The 17,958-nt window shown below is 36.2% G+C and overlaps 5 protein-coding genes across 7 annotated transcripts; 2 read left to right on the top strand and 3 right to left on the bottom strand.

Moving 5' to 3' along the window:
- Nucleotides 1-2: 2 nt before the first annotated feature.
- LOC135795185 (cAMP-dependent protein kinase catalytic subunit 1-like) lies at nt 3-1,596 on the bottom strand. Its single transcript, XM_065306774.1, has 5 exons — nt 1,461-1,596; nt 1,030-1,409; nt 801-966; nt 468-745; nt 3-228 (listed from the first exon to the last, which is right to left on the bottom strand). The coding sequence occupies exons 1-5, from the start codon at nt 1,587-1,589 to the stop codon at nt 24-26; spliced, it is 1,158 nt and encodes a 385-aa protein (XP_065162846.1). The 5' UTR covers nt 1,590-1,596; the 3' UTR covers nt 3-23.
- A 54-nt stretch (nt 1,597-1,650) lies between these two features.
- Elp3 (elongator complex protein 3) lies at nt 1,651-4,185 on the bottom strand. Its single transcript, XM_065306768.1, has 6 exons — nt 4,009-4,185; nt 3,689-3,933; nt 3,436-3,639; nt 2,938-3,381; nt 2,665-2,882; nt 1,651-2,595 (listed from the first exon to the last, which is right to left on the bottom strand). The coding sequence occupies exons 1-6, from the start codon at nt 4,025-4,027 to the stop codon at nt 1,710-1,712; spliced, it is 2,016 nt and encodes a 671-aa protein (XP_065162840.1). The 5' UTR covers nt 4,028-4,185; the 3' UTR covers nt 1,651-1,709.
- A 147-nt stretch (nt 4,186-4,332) lies between these two features.
- On the top strand, nt 4,333-6,470 carry LOC135795182 (propionyl-CoA carboxylase beta chain, mitochondrial-like). Its single transcript, XM_065306769.1, is given in 7 exon segments — nt 4,333-4,626; nt 4,680-5,066; nt 5,128-5,247; nt 5,302-5,489; nt 5,555-5,873; nt 5,875-5,973; nt 6,029-6,470. Coding segments are annotated over 7 exon segments (1,608 nt in total). The 5' UTR covers nt 4,333-4,452; the 3' UTR covers nt 6,350-6,470.
- Nucleotides 6,471-7,101: 631 nt separating this feature from the next.
- LOC135795179 (EF-hand domain-containing family member C2-like) lies at nt 7,102-12,759 on the bottom strand. Of its 3 annotated transcripts, none has more exons than XM_065306766.1 (7): nt 12,536-12,759; nt 9,592-9,765; nt 9,363-9,513; nt 8,391-9,300; nt 7,570-8,325; nt 7,414-7,516; nt 7,102-7,358 (listed from the first exon to the last, which is right to left on the bottom strand). In XM_065306766.1, exons 2-7 carry the CDS (start codon nt 9,703-9,705, stop codon nt 7,206-7,208), a joined length of 2,187 nt encoding a protein of 728 aa, XP_065162838.1. In that variant the 5' UTR covers nt 9,706-9,765; nt 12,536-12,759; the 3' UTR covers nt 7,102-7,205. The 3 variants fall into 3 exon arrangements, with proteins under 3 accessions (XP_065162838.1, XP_065162837.1, XP_065162839.1); XM_065306765.1 differs by lacking the exon at nt 12,536-12,759 and adding an exon at nt 9,819-10,497; XM_065306767.1 differs by lacking the exon at nt 12,536-12,759 and adding an exon at nt 9,819-10,496 and having other exon boundaries at nt 9,592-9,716.
- Nucleotides 12,760-12,846: 87 nt separating this feature from the next.
- Su(H) (recombining binding protein suppressor of hairless) lies at nt 12,847-15,480 on the top strand. Its single transcript, XM_065306770.1, has 2 exons — nt 12,847-14,189; nt 14,255-15,480. Exons 1-2 carry the CDS (start codon nt 13,347-13,349, stop codon nt 14,909-14,911), a joined length of 1,500 nt encoding a protein of 499 aa, XP_065162842.1. The 5' UTR covers nt 12,847-13,346; the 3' UTR covers nt 14,912-15,480.
- The last annotated feature ends 2,478 nt before the right edge of the window (nt 15,481-17,958 follow it).

Raw genomic sequence — 17,958 nt, 5'->3', positions numbered from 1 at the left:
TCTCAACAAGCACATATGTTTAATTAAAAGTCTTGAAATTCTTTTTCAAAGCGATCTGTCTCCGGTTCGGCTGATAGTTTCATATTTTCGGCCTCTTTTTCGTTCGGATCTTTGACGACTGGCTTGACAGGAGGTACAACCTTTTTGTTAAAAATGTGGACCCAGGGCACATCCGCGAACCAGTCATGTTCTTTTATATCCGCCGAGCCTCGTCGCAAGCAACCGATTCTTTAGAAAAGAAAAGTATTTATTTTTGGATTTACATTTTAATTTACATCGTGTAGTGATACTGTTTTAGTTTCTTGGCACATAATTCGACTAAGCAACACTCTCAACTGTGAGTACATTAACACTGCACGATGTCAATTAAAATCTAAATCCAAAAATGACATGAAGTTCGCTGAATGATTCCGTGGACGTATTTAGTTGTACCTTTTAGCATGATGATTACTACTTTGTGTCATTACCGTTTGGTTGTATCCACTTGCAAAAGCCTATTAATCAAATCCTTCAGTTCTTTGCTAAATGTCGACGGCATTTTAAATTTGCCGAGAACGATGGAATTGTATAACCGAACATGATCACCGTTATCTTTAAATGGAACAACGCCCGCGGTCAGTTCAAAGAGTAGAATACCAAACGACCACCAATCTGCCGTGTGAGAGTAACCCTTCATTATTACCAACTCTGGGGCGATGTATTCAGGTGTGCCGCAAATTGTGTACGTTCGACCTTTACTCAATACCTTGAATACATTTAAAAATTAATAAAGTGAGGATATTTATCGATTAGATTGCTACCTTGCAAAATCCAAAATCGGTTATCTTTGCATATCCAGTGTTATCTAACATAATATTTTCTGGTTTTAAATCCCTGTACACAATATTCAAATAATGCAAATATTCTAATCCTAAAAATACTTGAGCGGCAAAAAATTTGGTGACCTTTTCTTCAAATCTTCTCATTCTGCAATGATATCAAATAAATATTGAATAAATTGATTTCGTGTCAGATTTTTGATTTTGTTACCGGTTGAAAGTTACATATAAATCGCCCCCGTTTAAAAATGGTAAAATAAAATACAAGTTTGCCTTATCTATGGCAAAGTAGTCCATTTTCATAAGATTCGGATGTTTGCAGATGAGCAAAATTCTCTTTTCGTTTTTCGTATGTTCCAACTGCTTAGATTTAATAATATGCGCCTTCTTTAAGATTTTAATCGCGTGGTATGTGTTTTTGGGGGTGTACCGTGACAGGACAACATTGCCAAATGCCCCAGAGCCTAGTTTACAAATCAATTCAAAATCTGCGATGCCAACAGTATGCTTATTACTGTTCAAGAAGAAGTTCTGATAGAAGTATTTCTTGCTCTCTTCCAGAAATTCGCTATAGCTTAGATTTTCGTCTCCCTGAAAGTAATATTAGGTTTTCTATCCGATACTCACATGATTAGTGTTTACCTTTGATTTTGACATTATGAAGACCTCATTTACCACGAATTCGACATATTCACTGAGGAAATTTCTCCAATCGTTTATATATCTACAATTGGCGAAATTCACCGCGAGAAAACTTTGCGTAAGATACATATAAAGAACTTAGAATAAAAAAATACACAGAAATTTGAGATAAGATTTAAAAAAAATTAGAAACACTTAAAATTTTTAATTGACTTCAATCCTTGTCAATGTCATTATTAAATGTACAGTTTATTTGACATTTAAAGAAGATAAATTTAGTTCAATATCATCCGAAGACGATCTCTCCCAAGGTGGGACATACTCTGGAAAATATTCAGTACTTCCATTTAGATTGGTTGAAAATTGTTCCTCCTGATTCCACATTTCAGCCTCTTCTTCATCTGTAATCACACCACGGTTTCCCAAACTTCTGATGTACTCCTTCCTATACTGATCAAAAAATTCTGCATCACTTAGAATCTTTGTAACATCTTTTTGACCCTCAACATCATTTACATCAATCACAGAACCAATTGGTTGTATTTGATAAGATACTCGTTCTTTCGGTCTGCTGCGCTCTTCATTACATTCATGTGCAGTTTTAAATTCGCCGTCAAGCAAGGACTTTATCATGTAAGGACCTTCTAACTCATACCCTAACTTCCTATAGTAATTTCTTGTACCAACACCACTGATAATCGCTATTTTCTTCGACTGATGTTCATTTTTAGCGATCAACTCCGCATGTTCAACTAACATCACGCCGTATCCTTGATGTTGGAATTTATCAGCACTGCGTTCACTAACGGGCACAACACTACCGTATACGTGCAATTCTCGAATTATTGAAACGCTCCCCATTAACTCCTGCCGAAAAGTGTACTTATCTGTACATTTGCGCAGACGCAAGAGTCCAATGAGGATATCTTGTTCGGGGTCTTCGTAACTTAAGAATGTTTCATTTCCACCGTTGGCTGCGTAGTCACGACGTACTAATTCCACTTGATCTGGGCGCACTTTTTCGTGGATTTCTGATATTCCAACTTCACGTGTACGAATATCACGACATTTCAGACCCAGATCTTTCATGCGAGCCAAGGCTAATTCTCTGAGATTACCGTGTTCAACTCCCGAGCTAATGTTACCAATAAGTTATTAGAAATTTAGTAATATTATAAATTATATGTTTGAATGAAAATATTACCTCACTAAGGGCATTGGAATATCCCTTTGCACACGATAAACCCTAGTCCATGGTGGAATCAATGCCAAAATCTTAGCAACCAAATCAATCAACACTGAAGGTGGATAACTTTTATATCTACCAGTCTTCCACAATTCGTAAAGACCCGTACCACGAATAACCAAAGTAGGATAAAGCTTAAGACCATCAGCTCTAAATCTAGGATCTTCAAAAAATTGCTAAGACATAAATATTAATTATACCTAGCAAATCATATTATAAATATGGACCTACCACAAATTGCTCGTAATCACGCTCCAAATCAACGTTCGGTAAGTTAGGCATCATATGCACAACGACTTTAAATCCGGCGTCCTTAACCATACAAAATGTCTCACATACTGCCTGCACAGTGTGTCCCCTATTTGTATCCAATGCAACATCTTCATACACTGATTGCACACCAATTTCTAGCCTGGTGCAACCATAGTTCAACATATCAGTGATATGACTTTGCACACAATAATCCGGTCGTGTTTCAATAGTAATACCAATTACTTTACTATTTGAACGTTCGGAATATCTTACAGCCTCAGCTACAGAGTTACTCTTGTGTCCAGAAAGTGCATCATGTAAGTTTCTAATAAAATAGTCTCTATATTCATCTGATAGGCTCATAAATGTGCCTCCCATTATAATGAATTCTACTTTGTCTACATTATGTCCTAATTGTTTCAACTAAAATATATTTAATGATATATATAGAATAAATTACTTTAAATGAGATAGTACCTGGTCAACTCTATGCCTTGTTTGAATGTATGGATCATACCTAGCTCTAATTGCTCTCATTGATGTTGGTTCAAATCCTGTGTAACTTTGTGTGGAATATTCAAAATCTGAATCAGGTCCCCCTGGACAATACACACAAATATTTCCAGTGAAATTGATGTGTGGACATCTGTGTGGTTTGCACATTACAGCAACAACAGCAATCTTCAACAAATAATGTCAGAAGTGGCAAAATATTAAAAAAATAACTTACTCCACTTGCAGTTCTTATAGGTTTAGCTAATAGTTTTGGAACTAATGTCTTTTTGTGCTCTTGGGGAACAGCTGCAATAATTTCAACCAATGTTGGCTGTGAATGCATGCCATATTTAGATGATATTTTAGCTTTCAATTGATTTAAATTCACATTTTGTTTCGTATCCTGCGCCTTAATCAAATGCTGAATTACTTCGGCAATAGAAATTACCTTTTTTTCTTCAAATGTTAAATGATCAAATTCTACAATAAAGTTAGGTTAGATTAGAACTTCAGAGATAATTCAATCAAAAAAGTAGTCTAAACTAAAATGATTACCATTTTTCTTTTTCCCCATTGTTGTAAGTTGCGAATATACTCGTTATAAACATAAACCAATCAATCACACTTATGTTAATTCGTTTTATTTTGATTAAATTCTGCAAATGTTGACGTTGGTTTCACCCACTGGTTTCACCACATGCGTCCATCATGCGTCAACATTTAAAAATCATGAAAACACATCAGAGGTCGCTAAATATCCAAGTGGGAAGTTTAATATTTAGAAAATAAATTTATTTTTATACAATCTAAAAATAAGTGTACAAAAATACAAAAATAACAGATACAAACATATGTAAAAATTGGAATTGCATCTGTAAAACATCAATATACAGCTTCCAAGTTAATATTTATAAGGAATATGCAATAAAATTTATTATCAGTGCAGACTACAAAGTTTATCTATAACTACTCTACATAAAATATTAGTCAATCATCAACATGCAAGGCATTAACTACGCAAAATCAAAAGTTTTGCGGAGTTTCCTGAGTCAACATTTAAAATGTATACGGAGCTGTTCTACAATAAATTTTATACAAAACAAAATAAAATCTGTCACGGATCAAGCACTTTTAGGAGGTGGGCAAAAACGAATCGATGAGCAACATGCAAAGGTATTGCACAATTAGTATTACAATATAAATTATTTATAATATAAAAATATTAGGGAAAACTCACTGCAAGAGAACGCATCAGTATATTTGCCGATCCGCATACCTTTACTGAATATGATATGCTCATGGAACATACATGCACTGATTTCGGAATGGAAGCAAAGAAATATCCTGGTGATTCAGTAGTTACAGGACATTGTCGCGTCAACGGTCGCCTGGTATATGTGTTCAGTCAAGACTTCACTGTGTTTGGTGGAAGTTTATCAAGTACCCATGCGAAAAAAATTTGCAAGGTGATGGATCAAGCAATGGCGGTGAAGGCACCGGTTGTTGGCTTGAATGATTCGGGAGGTGCGCGAATTCAAGAAGGATTGGATTCGTTAGCTGGTTATGCTGATATATTTCAAAGGAATGTATTGGCGTCAGGTGTAATTCCACAGGTTTATAGATTTAAGTTTAAGAACTTAATATATATTGGTAAATGTTGTTATAAAATTTTAGATTTCGTTGATCATGGGTCCTTGTGCAGGTGGAGCAGTTTATTCACCAGCTTTGACTGATTTTACATTTATGATAGAAGATACTTCATATTTGTTTGTAACTGGACCAGATGTTATAAAGGTATGATAAAATATTAGCAATGTAGTAGGAGATTGTGTAACTGTGAAACTTTAGAGTGTTACCAATGAAAATGTATCACAAGCTGAACTAGGTGGTTCTAATACTCACACTAAACAATCAGGAGTTGCCCATAAAGCTTTCAAAAATGATGTAGATGCATTACTTAACTTGAGATATTTTCTGGGATTTCTTCCTCAATCTAATACTGACGCTGCACCCATAATTCCTTGCAATAATTTAAGGTAATGATTAAATAACAAAAATTACAATAAGTATTAATTTTAATTCGAGGAACTTTATTTTATAGTATTGATGATATTCCATTGTTTGATTCTATTGTACCAAAAGATTCCTCCGAAGCTTACAATATGTTGGATATCATTTATAGTCTTGTGGATGAACGAGAGTTTTTTGAACTAATGCCAGAGTATGCCAAAAATATTATTACTGGTTTTGCTAGAATGAATGGACGTTCGGTAGGCATTGTCGCTAATCAACCAAAATACCTTGCTGGTTGTTTAGATATAGATGCGTCTGTGAAAGCAGCACGTTTTGTGCGCTTTTGTGACGCTTTTAACATTCCGTTAATTACTTTAGTAGATGTACCTGGTTTTCTCCCAGGTGTAGGTAAATCAGGAAATTTCTGGAATTATAAGACATGGGGCTAAACTATTGTACGCGTATGGTGAAGCAACGGTGCCGAAATTGACAGTAATCATAAGAAAGGTAATACTTTATTAACGAAGTAATTTGTATTGTAAAATGTATTGTAAATTTCTAGGGTTACGGTGGGGCATATGATGTAATGTCATCGAAACATTTAAGAGGAGATGTAAATTATGCCTGGCCTACCGCGGAACTGGCGGTAATGGGAGCTAAAGGTGCTGTTTCAATTTTATATCGTGGAAAAGAAAATGTAGAGGTTTACGAAGAAGAATATAAAGGGAAATTTGGAAATCCATTTACCGCTGCGAAAAGAGGTTTCGTTGATGCTATAATTGAACCAGCCTCAACACGTAGAAGATTATGTCAGGATTTGGAAATTTTATCAACGAAGAAAATTGATAATCCTCCCAAGAAACATGGAAATATGCCACTATAAGCTATATTTGTAGCTATCATGATAGATACAGATTATAACATTATTTAATGCACAAGTAGCGAGTACAATCTAACCTATATTTAATCGGATTAATGGATTAAAGTTTTGCATAATAACACAATTATTTATTTTACCCCCTCCATTATAATTCTCACATAAAAAGTGCAATACTGGGAAAGTTTACTTCACTATTTCCTTTGCTCTCTTCTTATCTACTTCAATACTTTACAATCTATAAAATGGAGTTGCAACAAATTATTGACGTAAGTAATATTACTTTTGATATTACTTTTAATGTCCATGAAAAATATTTCCCTTATTAAGCTCTTTTTACTTTACAGGTTCCCATTGAGCGTACTTCTACACCTGTTTTTGATAAATCAGCCAACAAAGACAACGACAATTTTTATCTTAACTTTCGTTACAAGATTGAAAACCCAATGACAAAAGCAGTTATGCGTGGCATTTATGGACCAAAGAAAGGTTTGATCAACGGACATCTTGACATGGAGCGAACAATCTCTGCTGCATATAAAAGTTATACCTACATAATGAATTTTACGAAGGAATTCAACACACGACACATAGAATCAAAATATGATCAGAGCCAATCAAATGTGCAACTGAATCAACCATATTCCCTAGTAGGCAAATTGTATACGTATCAACATTTTCATCATGTGCAAAAACCTTTGGATGAAGTTATTCACCAGCTTTCACCGATGTTCTACCTACCTATTAAGTATCGTTGATTCGAAAACGTAGATTATGTTATTTATTTAAAATTTTACTGTTATGATTTCAAATATATAAAAAACAGATTTTATAAATAAAGATATTACAAAAACGTGGCATGTTATATATGTATTGGATCATCGGGTACTACCAAATTGGTAAATTTAGGTTTATCAGTGAAGACATATTCCAAATCCAGTTGTTTGTTAAATTCGCACCAATCAATGAGATCACCGGCCGGTGGTTCACGAACTGATGCCCACCACAGTTCACTCTAAAAACAATTTTTATTAAACCATTGCACTTGTAATTGTGAAATAAATTATTACTTTCACATTAAGTGGAATTGTATCAGTCATTGGGCATAGATTGCGATCCAAGAAATTAAATAACGCTTGGTATATTATATTTCCATTCTTGTCTTTGTCAATGCTAAAATTAAATCTTAAATCAAATATTCCATTTGATTATATTCGTCCACTTACACGTCTAAAATCTTTTCCAATAGTTGAATATCCACAGGAAATCTACAACCTCTCAGTAGAGTATACACAGTGGATCGAGATAATAATCCTGTACGCCCTGGATCTCTCAATATAAAATATTCGCGTAAACGTGCAAGATCATCCCATAATTCACGTTTAAGCGTAGTTAAAGTTATTGCACGGATTGCGTCTTTATTAAGTCGTTCCTTCTGACAACTAAGTGAAAATCTTCGCGCAATTGTAACCATTTCCTGTTCGGTAAAGTCCATGCCCATAATCGGGCACAATTTGTTCCGTAGTTGTTCATAAGTAATCGCTTTAGTGTCATCGCTAGGTATCATATCGCTAACGAAGTCTTTATAAATCGGTTTTAGTTTATCACGCAGCTTGTTCATGATTAAGTCAATATCAGATTTTGGAAAATTTTTGCAGTTGATTTCCATGTAGCGTAAAGCGTATTCATCAGCGGCGATAAGCACAAAGTAAAAACTGTTGATAACAACCTGCGCACCAATGAATAAATGTTGCGGTGTGTAAACTAATGGTTTTTCACTGGTGTAAGGATCTTGTCCAGGAAGAAAAACGGGAGCGCGTGCAAAAAATGTCACCGCAGTTAATTTTCCAAACGGTATTTCAGTGACCTGCAGAGTATCGTCTGATTGAAAGTACAATATTATAAATTTACGATCGCAGTTGTGTTGATCTCGTGAAATCATTCGCGCTGCAAATCGAAGTATTTGACTGTCCATTCCTTTTCTACAAACAAGTTTGTATAATAAGTTGCCTATAGTTAAATGTGATCTATAGTAAAAATATTTTACCTATCATATTTTAAAAATTTCTTGAAATCTTTCAACGGAGCAACCATTTCCACAGTAACACAATTCTGTGCGGAATCTTCGTATGATCCAAAACCGTTCCACGGTGGCAACTCTCTATCTTTAACTCTGATTAATTTTTTATTCTCCGCTGATTGTTCAAAAGGTTTGTTAATCGGTACAAAACTAGTTACTCCGTAAGTATCGCGATAATATTTTTTCGTATTTTCGTCAGCATCAACCAAGACAACATTACGTCCAAATACATTCAATATTCCACCAATTGACAAATCTTTATCTTTGTAGTATTCGACGTGTTCTTTACCAGCATCCAGTGGATCATTTACATATCGACCTGTTCCAACACTACCACCTAATACATTCAGCACGATATTAGCCTGATTATATCCGGGGTTAGGAAGACCCGTGAATCTTTTTGGTAATTTACAACGTCTCATCAGTAAAGTACCAGTGCTTCTCTTGAGTGCACCTCTTGAGACAACATCTTTTATTTCGATTGTATCATCCGCTAGATAGTAAAATACTTCTAAGTCATGAAATACTCCGAATTCGCTCTCACGATCATCCCAATATGCGTAAAATCGAAGTAGTTTTCGATCGTTCTTAAGAAACTGGCCGAAAGTATCAACTGTTTTGTTGGGTTTTCTGGCCAGTGAAGTAGCCGCGGTTTTGGCACGGTCGACGAGGAAAGGATCCGCCGGTGTGTTAATAGGGTCAGGTACAGAAATTCCTTGTCGATTTAAAAAGTTGCGTGTAAACTTGTCACAATTTGTTAATTTTATAAACTTGCCGAAGACTTCAATTTCACGACCGATATTAAAGTCCAAAATGTCATAAAAATTATCGTCCATTGGTGCAGGCAAACGTACACGTTGTCTAGACAATAAAGTACCTTAAATTAAATTATTTTAAAAATGCCATAAGCTATAATATTGGTAGAAATAAGTTAAAAACCTTGTAGAAACCCGCTGTTTGTTTGTGGTTTCTCAATAATTTGCAATGTCCCATCCTCAAGATGAAAAAATACACGAACATTTCGTACGGCATAGGGAGCATTACGTACTTCTTCTAGTGATTGTTGAAAGAAACCATCAAATGTTAAAATCTATAAATTTTATATCAAAATAACATATGTATTACATACTAATTATTTTCTATTCATTCAATCAATCAATCAACTCACTTGTTTATCAAAGGCAATCCATGCGGGCAATTCAATTACTTCGCCACGTGCGTAAACCGAGGGATATCGGTCAGAAAGAACACCCAACATGTTTGGTTTTACTTTTTCAACCATGCATGGTATGCCTGCAGTGAAACCAAATTTGGGATCAATTCGAAAATCCGTTCTCCCAATCTTGAATTGCCATCAAAAATTAGAATTTATTGTTTCAATAGAATATTACTTACATTAGGATCGAAAGTTAAGCCTGGTAAAAGCGGAAGATTGGGATTTCTTGCCATTTTTATAGAAAATTGTATAATATTATAGAAAAAAACTGATTTGAAGGAAATGAACAGAGTTGAACAACGATCACGCTCCAACAAAACGTTATGATATATCAATAAGACGTTGTCAAGTAAACATATTTCCATAGTAACATATCGATTCCAAAAATTACGTACAAAGCCGCAAATTATTTCCAACTTTAATCGCTACGAGTATACTCATTATTTTCATAGTAAAATTCAGCACTACAGGCGATAAATTAATGCGTTTCTGTTTTTAATCATTCCACATTCGTGACGCGTCTTAAGTGAGGCACTTATAGGCCCCGAACGCAGTCAGAATCACCATTCGGGTCGGCAACGCGGTTTGCGCGAGGAGAGAGGGGATCCATGAGAAAATTTCCCACGGTCGCCACGCGATACGCGCTTGTATTCTCTTATTTACTGCTCGCTTACTATTCACACACACACACACAAGCATACAGAAGACGATTCGTACTTCTGTTTACGATACATTTACAACGCACATAACACATTCAGACTGTTCGGATCTGTCTGTTTTCGCGTTTTCAGTACTCCACTTATCTTCCTAGACATCTTTTCGAACGCCAAAGTAAGTAATTCAACTGTAGCATGCTCTCTATTATTTTTTATTATGCGTGCGATTTTTTCGTTTCACTTCACGAGCGGATTTGATTTCTCATTTGTGCGTACAATAAGTAATGGATCTTGGTGCGAATTATTATGATGTGAAACATTCTCAATTTGTTATTATAATAAAGAAATTGCAATTGACATAATTTTTAGTGTTTTGTACCAAAGAAACTAGTACTAGTTTAAAATATTTATTTATTAAATTTCTACGTGATTTTATTGGATTTTACAAATAAATATTTTAAACTATACAATGGATTACGTATTCATAAATGAAAGTAATAAAACTACATAGTACTAGGTGAACAAATAAAACTTGATTATTAAATTAAGCATTTTTTAAGGAATTTACAATTTTAAATGATAGATTTCTATTTTGCAAAAAAAAATTTTTAAATGATAAATGGTAAAAAATAAATTCAAATACCTAAATGAATGTAGTTATTGTTTCATGTAACCTGACGTAATTTATGTAAACCTACTGCTCGTAGTTATTCTTGATTCAGTTTTAATAACACGATAATAAGATTGTTTTGTTTGCGAAACGGAATGGTGCATTTCATTGTTTGAGAGCACACACATGTGGAGGATATGCCGGACGTGGAAGAGGCATGTTCAGAAAAATGTAAAATGTACAGCGGCGCGAGGAAGGAATTCCCTCGTTTTGATTGTCGAGCGACGCCGTGAGAATCGAACAAGTGCACAACACCACAAAGTTCCCATGCTTCACTTCTACCAACACTGATGATGATGTACGAAGCGGGTCGGGGAGTGCAAGCGCGCAGACAACTCACAGATATATCCCAGCAGATCGTTCACTAATGCCATCTCGATGTAAGCTCTAAGTGAGACGGGGCGCTTTCAAAGTAATAGGCATTTATCGAAATGACCGCATAAAGTAAGTCACAAGCGACAAAGCACGAATGAATTTTTTGTACCGCCTGTATTCGCGATGCCAACGATTCCACGATCCAAGGAATCAGATAGGTATAAAGGCGCGAAGAAAGAAACGTGAATGTTAAATTTTCGAGAAAAGGATGCGCGCGCACGATCGACCTGAAGAAAATTGTCCAAATTACCGAATATTTTGTGCGAGATTCGCGGGAATTTACCATTTCGGGCTGTGGTGGCTTGTGCGTGCTGATAGCAGGTCGGGGAATTGATGCGTTCGTGTGTGAATCAAATGTTTTAAAGGCCACCCACTCTCCCACACGGCTGGCGCGAGGCAGAGGAGCGCGAAGCCGACACCGAACAACAACCGGCAGCGGCGGCGGACAGATTTTCCCACGCCCCGGAGTGTGTAACCCCAAACATCCTCTCTCCCATCACTTAATACGAGCATATAATCGGTATGAACTGACCTAAACTCCAATATCAATAACAGGCTGCGTTTTTTCGCTTTATGTGCAGAAAATTGATATCATTACAGTGTTTGTATTAACATAATTATTGCCTATGTACGAGCCCAATCTACTTGACTCGGTAAACAATTTGGTGGCCCTAAATGACAACCCTTTATATTGACTTAATAAAGTAGATAAAAATTCCCACAAACATTTCCCAAAATACACGTCACAAAATAACCGGACATAATAGTAATTTAAAAGATTTCGTGTTTGGCATTTTACAGTTTGTATCATGATATTATGGTGAAATTTTGATTATGGTTTTCAATTGGTTATTTTCGAAGATTTCGTGTTTCGCATTGCCAATTAAAGGCATCCATCTTCATCAGTGTGACGACAACGAGATTACTCGCTTATATAACAACGTGGATTAATCATAATCATACTTATTTGGGTAAAACTAATCTTTAAACTTAACCTTAAATTTAACATAACCTATAATGACATGGAAATAAAAGTGTAACCTTACGCAAATGTGCGATTTGAATACTTTTGATTTAAATCTATTAATTAAAAATAATAATGAAAAAAATATAAATTAAGTTTTTACGCTGACAAATTAAGAATTAAATAAGTATAATAAGAATAGAATAATGTTTCTGGATACTTTGTACTTACTTTTGCCACTATATGTGCGTATAATGAAAAATGTAAAGAAATATGTTGGTGTGAATTTGAGATTCCAGATGATATTCGAATGATGGGAAAATTCGAGTAGCAAACAGGTGTTTTCGGTGGAGCGAGAGGCCGAGCGTCAGTGGCATTTAAACTCGCTCACGAGTTCGGGTTGGCGGCGCGGCACGCGGAGTCTCCACGGTCTCCACGCTCGTTGGGCGCCTGATAGTGGGGAGACAGTTATATTCTCACGTATCTTGGTAGCGCCTAGCATCAAGCATGCCAGCCGCTCGCTCACGGCCCGAGACCGGCAAGCGAACTTCTGCGCTGCAGCGGCAATCCGGCAATCATTCGTTCGGCGTGTCTCGTCTAGTCTGCGTACGTACGCATCTGACGCCCGCGACCAATTTGCTTTATGTTATTTCATTGCAAGGAAGCAAACACTTCGTCTGTGGCAGTTTTGAACAAGCAACGAATGCGTAATTATTCGTACGGCTTTCAAACACGGACTAACCCCTGCGTCGCCGGCGATTGGTCAGCGTTCAGATCGCAACGGCGCTGGCGTGTTGTGCGTCTGTGTGAAAGTACACGTGCCATGTGAAAACACGCACCTGGTGCTTCGGAACATCCAAGCCTCCTCTAGCGGATTATCCACTCTTCGTCGCAGACAGATTATCGAACCGACGCCGACGCGATGCTACTCGCATTCATTGTAAGCACTACAGTTGATTGTTGAATACGATCGTGTTTTGTTTATCGATAAACAAATGTACACGCGTCGTCAATAGCAACGCATCAACAACCTGCAATAACAATGCCACATCAATACGGTTTGCCAGGCATCGCACACGCTCAATCACCACCGACGCCTCCGCCACATCATGGTGCTATGTATCCGCGCTTCTCCGGCGCCGTTGTGCCTGGTGGAATTCGAGAAGATCGGCGCCTCACCAGAGAGGCTATGGAGCGATATTTACGTGAACGATCCGATATGGTAATTGTTATTTTGCACGCAAAAGTTGCTCAGAAGTCCTACGGCAATGAAAAACGCTTCTTTTGCCCACCACCCTGCATTTATCTCTTTGGTGATGGCTGGAGACTGAGGCAAGACCAAATGCAAAGAGAAGGTGAATCTGAACAAGCCTCACAACTGTGTGCATTTATTGGAATTGGCAATTCTGACCAAGATATGCAGCAGTTAGATTTAAACAATGGCAAGCAGTATTGTGCAGCCAAAACTTTGTACATTTCTGATTCAGACAAGCGTAAGCATTTCATGTTGTCAGTGAAGATGTTCTATGGTTCTGGACAAGATATTGGAGTGTTTCACAGTAAGCGTATTAAAGTAATATCAAAACCATCTAAGAAGAAACAAAGTTTGAAGAATGCAGATCTGTGCATTGCAAGTGGCACTAAAGTAGCATTGTTTAATAGATTAAGATCACAAACAGTGAGCACAAGGTACCTTCATGTTGAAAATGGACACTTTCATGCAAGTTCTACTCAATGGGGAGCTTTTACAATACATTTATTAGATGATAATGAGTCAGAAAGTGAAGAGTTTCAAGTTAGAGATGGTTACATTCATTATGGTGCTACTGTGAAGTTAGTCTGCTCAGTAACAGGCATGGCTCTACCAAGATTAATAATTAGAAAGGTAATTTATACGATAATATTAAAACTATTGAGCATGTTTCTTAATGACTTTATTTTATCATACAGGTGGACAAACAACAAGCACTTTTAGAGGCAGATGATCCAGTTTCTCAACTTCACAAATGCGCGTTTTACATGAAAGACACCGATCGGATGTACCTGTGTCTTTCTCAGGAGCGCATTATTCAGTTTCAAGCAACGCCATGTCCCAAGGAGCCTAACAAGGAGATGATCAATGATGGTGCTTGCTGGACAATCATTTCGACGGACAAAGCCGAATATCAGTATTATGAAGGTATGGGACCTGTTCGATCACCTGTGACACCAGTTCCACTTGTGCATAGTCTTCATCTTAATGGAGGTGGCGATGTTGCTATGCTCGAACTAACGGGGGATAACTTTTCCCCAAATTTGCAAGTTTGGTTTGGTGATGTAGAAGCTGAGACAATGTACAGGTGCCAGGAGAGTATGCTCTGTGTGGTGCCAGACATCTCACAGTTTCGAGGTGAGTGGCTCTGGGTGCGACAACCGACGCAAGTCCCAGTTTCACTGGTTCGAAACGATGGCATCATATACGCTACTGGATTAACATTTACTTACACGCCAGAACCAGGTCCGAGGCCACATTGTCCGCCGGCGGACGATATTATGCGCACCGGACAGAGGGCTAATGCACCGACGGCGCCCATGAGCAACGAGCAGTGGAATACTGGAATGCACTAAATTTGACTAGATTGTATTTCGGCATGAACTTAATTATGGATGTGTCGCGCAACACAGTGTATTTATAAATCTTTTGTGATTATTGAGATGTGAAAGATACGATTGCGAGTTTTATTGAGGATTTAATTGTGCACGTATCTTAAAAAATAATTATTTATATTTCGGACGATGGAACTGAAGAAGGCAGTAAATTAATGTAAATGTAAGATATTTTTTTATAGGCCAAAGCTGTATTTTACTATCGACGCTAATTTGATAAGTCACTCATTAGCAAACATAGTATTAATAGTATGTAATGTTAGCTGACTATATAGTATTGAATATTTTTAAATTTTACTATGTTGACTCAGATGTAAGACGAATCTCTCTATGAAACTGCAAGCCAACGAACAAGTTAAATTTTATAAACATATTTATATAATATAGAACGGCGTAACCCAAGTCACTGATGCTGCAATGATACTGCGAATGTGTACATAATATATAAAACTCTGAACTTAAATGTTTTAAGTTTTGAAGCGTTCACAATGAACGAGGACGAATGGAGCGAAATAAACATATCTCAATTACGACTGTTATCTTGCTGCTGTTTGTAATTTTTATGATTTTCTGTGTTTTTTTCTGTTGCGGGCGACTTTTTCTCACACTTATATTAGAAACTGCTTTGTGCATTCGCTATTGTTTAGCTTGATAACCGCGCGTATTTTACACAAAAAGGAAGAAAAACGAAACAATAAAACCGTCGTCGGTCGTTGGTAGCAAACTCGCCTGCCTGCCGCTTGCGAGTTGTTGTGAGAAAAATATGTAATGATCTCATTGCGGATTATTATTAAAGGCCCTGGGAACGGGGGCCCCGTTGATTAACATGCACACTCATATTCTGCCGCGCCGCGCGGCGCACAACACAATACAACTGGGGAGATCTAATTATTAAAGAATCAGATATAACGAACAGCGCTGTACTCCCGGTGCGTTGCGTGGTACTGCTGTGGATGGCATTCGGGCATTCGCACTCCGTAAAATATAAACTTTGGCTTTGTTGACTGCTATTGTTTCTTTTCTTACGTTGCTCGTATATTTGTGTCCATCAACATTGTCGACTAGATCAGTAATTTAAGCTATCTGCTTCTCACCACATTGCATGAATGGCGAAGGAAAAGTTGAATCAAAGTTGTTTGTTGTTGCAAAATGCATGGAAGTAAGGACAGTCAAAAAGTGGGTTTGGTAATAATTATAAATCTGCAACCTTGTGTCTTAATAATTTATGTTGTTATTAAAGCAGGGATATCCATGTTTGTTCGTTTTTTTTTCGGTCGCTTAATATCTTCCTTTTGTTTTGAAGGAAAGTACACATTAAATTAGCCATACAACCACGTTCATCGTATCTTATTTTCAGACCATCTTATTAATTATTTGCGTGGGAATGTTTCCAAGATTACAAGTAAAAATAAATAAGCATGTGAACTAAAAATTAAACAATATGGTGGAAACATGGTAACTACTTCCTTTTATTTCCGTGTCTTAAATTACATTATTTCTTCTTTACTCACACGAATTGCTTTACTTATTAATTTTTATTGGTAAGTTATCACACTTTTTAAAAATATTTAAATCATTTTAACGAAAATTACCTCGTTGAGGCATGCAAATGAAATGATGATATTCCAGGGAGATGTAAGGATATATAATATATAGTTGTACCATTGACTTTCATTTGAAATATACAGATCACGGACGTTGCATGTAACTTATACTGTACAATAAATTAGGGATGATTACGAATTACTCACAATTTAAATAGAATGGTCTTATCTTGTTAGGTTTTTCAAACATTGCCCATTTCGCCAATCTGTCGTTTTCCATTCTATAGACACAAGAAAAAAGGAGGGTTTTTGAATAAAACTAGCAAGCTGTCTACTGTAAAACACAACGACTGCTCATAGAAACCCATAAAGCATTGTTAGCAACTAAGGAAACTAAGGGCAGATTCATTATATTTCTACAGTTACTTTAAAATAATTGAATTTATTTCTGACATAATCGGAATGATCAGAACAAAAAATGATCTTATAACTTTTACCAAAATGTTCAAGACCAAATATTTCCAGAGCTAAGAAGCGAAAAATTAGATGCATAATTAATTAAATTAACTGATTAAATTTGTTTATATACAATCTCTATATAATAACTAACACTTAATGCAGAAGTCTTTTTACAATTAAATAAAAGCATTAATTTATAGAAACCTGCTGGAACATTTGCAGGAAAGTTACTACCGCCAAATTTTTGATTTATTGCTTGATGTATTCCTTTCCTCACAGGACACTTTGATAATACTGTGCCATCTTCATAACGCATTTCAACAACATTAAAGAAATGTCGCGCAATAACGTCGCAGTAATTCATTTCAAATTCACCTAATTTGTGGCGATAATCGTTGTTGATGCGGCGGTAAATTAATATTTGCAGTGTAACCTTAAAATAAAATATTATTGGGTAAGTACGAAATTAATTTAATTAAATTAATTTATGATTTAATATTAAGTATCAAGTAGCCAAACGAGGACTTTACTGGTTGTTTAACAACGTTTAGCCATATGATGCTTACGCTGTTTTTTCTACTTCCACTCTATTTACACGTTTAATTTTTTGTATTTGAACTTTTGAATTTTAAATCTTCGAAATTCACTCACACACTGATGGGAAATGTAAGCTTATAAATGTCTTATTATAAATGTGTTATTGACTGGCGGCGCAAGGCATTTCATATGGTCTGTAAAGTACTTTACTCACGCCTGAGTCCGTATTTTTTTTGCGTCTAAAAGCCATTGAAAAACTGGCGCTTTATAGGTGGAAGATGAAAAAGGTTAATTATTTAATTATTTACTTTATCCTGTTTATCAATCGGAGCTACCAAGTCAAAAGTTTGGTTGAATCCAAAATCTTTTCGATTTAATTTAAAACATTTAAGACTGGCATGTGCCAAATATGATATGTTGTATGAATTCAACTCGCATCGTTGAAGTACAACGGTATACGTTTTTTGG

This window comes from Atheta coriaria, unplaced genomic scaffold (assembly GCF_025399875.1).
Source record: "Atheta coriaria isolate IRGN ID8LTWV9N9 unplaced genomic scaffold, Caltech_Dcor_3.1 hic_scaffold_7_pilon, whole genome shotgun sequence".
In the NCBI taxonomy this organism is placed as follows: Eukaryota; Metazoa; Arthropoda; class Insecta; order Coleoptera; family Staphylinidae; genus Dalotia; species Dalotia coriaria.
Note: the sequence above shows the minus strand (reverse complement) of the source record. Positions and strands in the feature narration are given on the sequence as shown.